Raw genomic sequence first — 2,005 nt, forward strand, 5'->3', positions numbered from 1 at the left:
CCTATTCCATTCGTCATACCGCTTACGGGGTATGCCACGTTTGTGGAGCAAACTGCAAGGACGCCAAAGACTGGTGGTGTGCTTATGAGCATGGACCTGGAGAGCGATGACACGAAAGAGCTTGCTAGTGCGTTGTGGGAGATCGTCGATGGGTACGAGAACGACAGGATGAAGGGAACGACTGAGAAACGTTATCTTATTCGGAGATAGTAGACCGCGGCAACCCGAATAGCTTCGTCGTCCTGCAGTGTTTCAAACAGCTAACAACCATCATGATAAAAACGCAAAAGGAAATCTATGTTGGGACATAACTGGTCCTAAGGGAAGTCGCTGGAGTCGGGACTCGGTGCGAGAGCATAGTACTGTTACGATTGAAATATCAGTAAACAACTTTGAAGAAGCGGTCAAGCGCAAGCTCAGTAAAATCACCAGTGTCCGATTCACCATGATCGCCAGGCCACGGCGGTCATAGTATGCATGTTATAGGATCCTGATGTGGGGGACTTTGTGGGCGCTCTTGTGCAGTTGTGTAAGTGGTGAAAACAAGGGGGAAAAACGTATGCTTGATTGCAAACAGATAGTGTTTTTTCGGACGAAAGCCGGGAATGGGCAAGCCGAGCCCGATAGTGGCCCCGACCCGCGCAAAAGTGAGCCGAGGTGAGCTGCGACTCCCACACCAATAGGAGTGAACACGACACAGCGAAGTGAAACTCGGATCCCCGAATCGTAGGAGCTGCAAAGCGATGCATCGAGGTGAAGCTAGATGAGGAGATAGTTTGCAACGAAAGTAGAAAGAAAGCGTCCGCGTGAGCACGAGTGCAGGCATCCGCGTCAGTGCGGGTATCTGCGTCAATGAATGCGGATGATCCGGATACATGCATCTGCATCAGTGCAGGCATCCACGAAAGTGCGTGAATTCACATGTGCACGACAGCAGGTGTTGACAAAACGATGCTTTTGCTCGTCACTGGCAGAAGGTGTCGTGGCGACTGAGTGGATGATTCCTGAGTCCTCCCCTTATCAGGTTGTCTGGTGAGAAACCTGACGAGAGTTCACAACAGTGAACTTCCTACACGAGTAGAGTTGAGAGAACAGTGCTCTCTACTCATGGCCAGCTTCCCTGCCGGACTTGCCTTCATTGCATGCAGATGCACACAAGAATCCGAGCCATCAGAGCTCACTAGAGTTTATGGCAGAAAAGGAAATCCAAAAGCAGCAGGCTGCAGGCATGACGCCAGAGCTTGCTGGGGTGTCACAGCCTGGGCGCCGTGTGGTGGGCGGAGAACAGAAGTCACGTGCTGCCGCACAGTGACCACTGTCCGAAGTCCTTATTCCGACTCTAACCCTACACTCATGCCCACTCCGGGTTAGAACTCCAAACAGTGGTGATTCGAAAGACTAGGTCAATATCAACCCGGGGGTGCTGGGAATAGGTCTGGAGTTTACTGGCGAGCCACTTGGGGTTCCCGTTGACGACTAAACAGATAGTCATTGCTTCTGTACTAGTAGGCTCTGTGTTCACTGGCGATACTTACTGTGCCTCAATATTTTGATCCATCAGTTTTTTTTTCCGCGTCGAGCGCCACGATAGTTGAGAGTTCTGCAAACCAAGTTTGTCTCCTTCAGATAAGTTGATGCCACCAGCAATGCAAGCAAAGTTTTACCAATTTGGCGAAGCACTACGCAACGAAGTTGTATGCGGGCAATTGAGCTGCGTTGAGAAACCTTCTGAACCCAGATATGCTAGTCCATCACACCCCTTGCAGTGTGCCCCGAAGAGTTGGTGACCATCAAAGAAGCCTTTCCCAAATCACTTTGACAACTTCTCAATCATTCCTCTATTCCACATGTCACTGTCTTAGTAATTAGGATACCAAAAATTAAAATTGCTATCTTACCGTGCCATGACTGGCCGTGGCCGTCCCTTCCCGAGCGTTACATTCGTGTTGGACTGTTGAAAAAAGGAGCCCAGTGAGTCGAGAACATCACACTAAAGCACGCATTT

The 2,005-nt window shown here is 50.1% G+C and overlaps 1 protein-coding gene across 1 annotated transcript; it reads left to right on the forward strand.

The window, feature by feature from the left end:
• Positions 1-493: 493 nt before the first annotated feature.
• BJ212DRAFT_1307518 (uncharacterized protein) lies at positions 494-1,312 on the forward strand (the record flags this gene model as incomplete). Its single annotated transcript, XM_041333852.1, has 5 exons — positions 494-529; positions 578-647; positions 731-806; positions 891-907; positions 1,149-1,312. The coding sequence occupies 5 exons, from the start codon at positions 494-496 to the stop codon at positions 1,310-1,312; spliced, it is 363 nt and encodes a 120-aa protein (XP_041184840.1).
• Between the last annotated feature and the right edge of the window lie 693 nt (positions 1,313-2,005).

Source organism: Suillus subaureus (genome assembly GCF_016647635.1).
Source record: "Suillus subaureus strain MN1 chromosome Unknown BJ212scaffold_568, whole genome shotgun sequence".
Lineage (NCBI taxonomy): Eukaryota > Fungi > Basidiomycota > Agaricomycetes > Boletales > Suillaceae > Suillus > Suillus subaureus.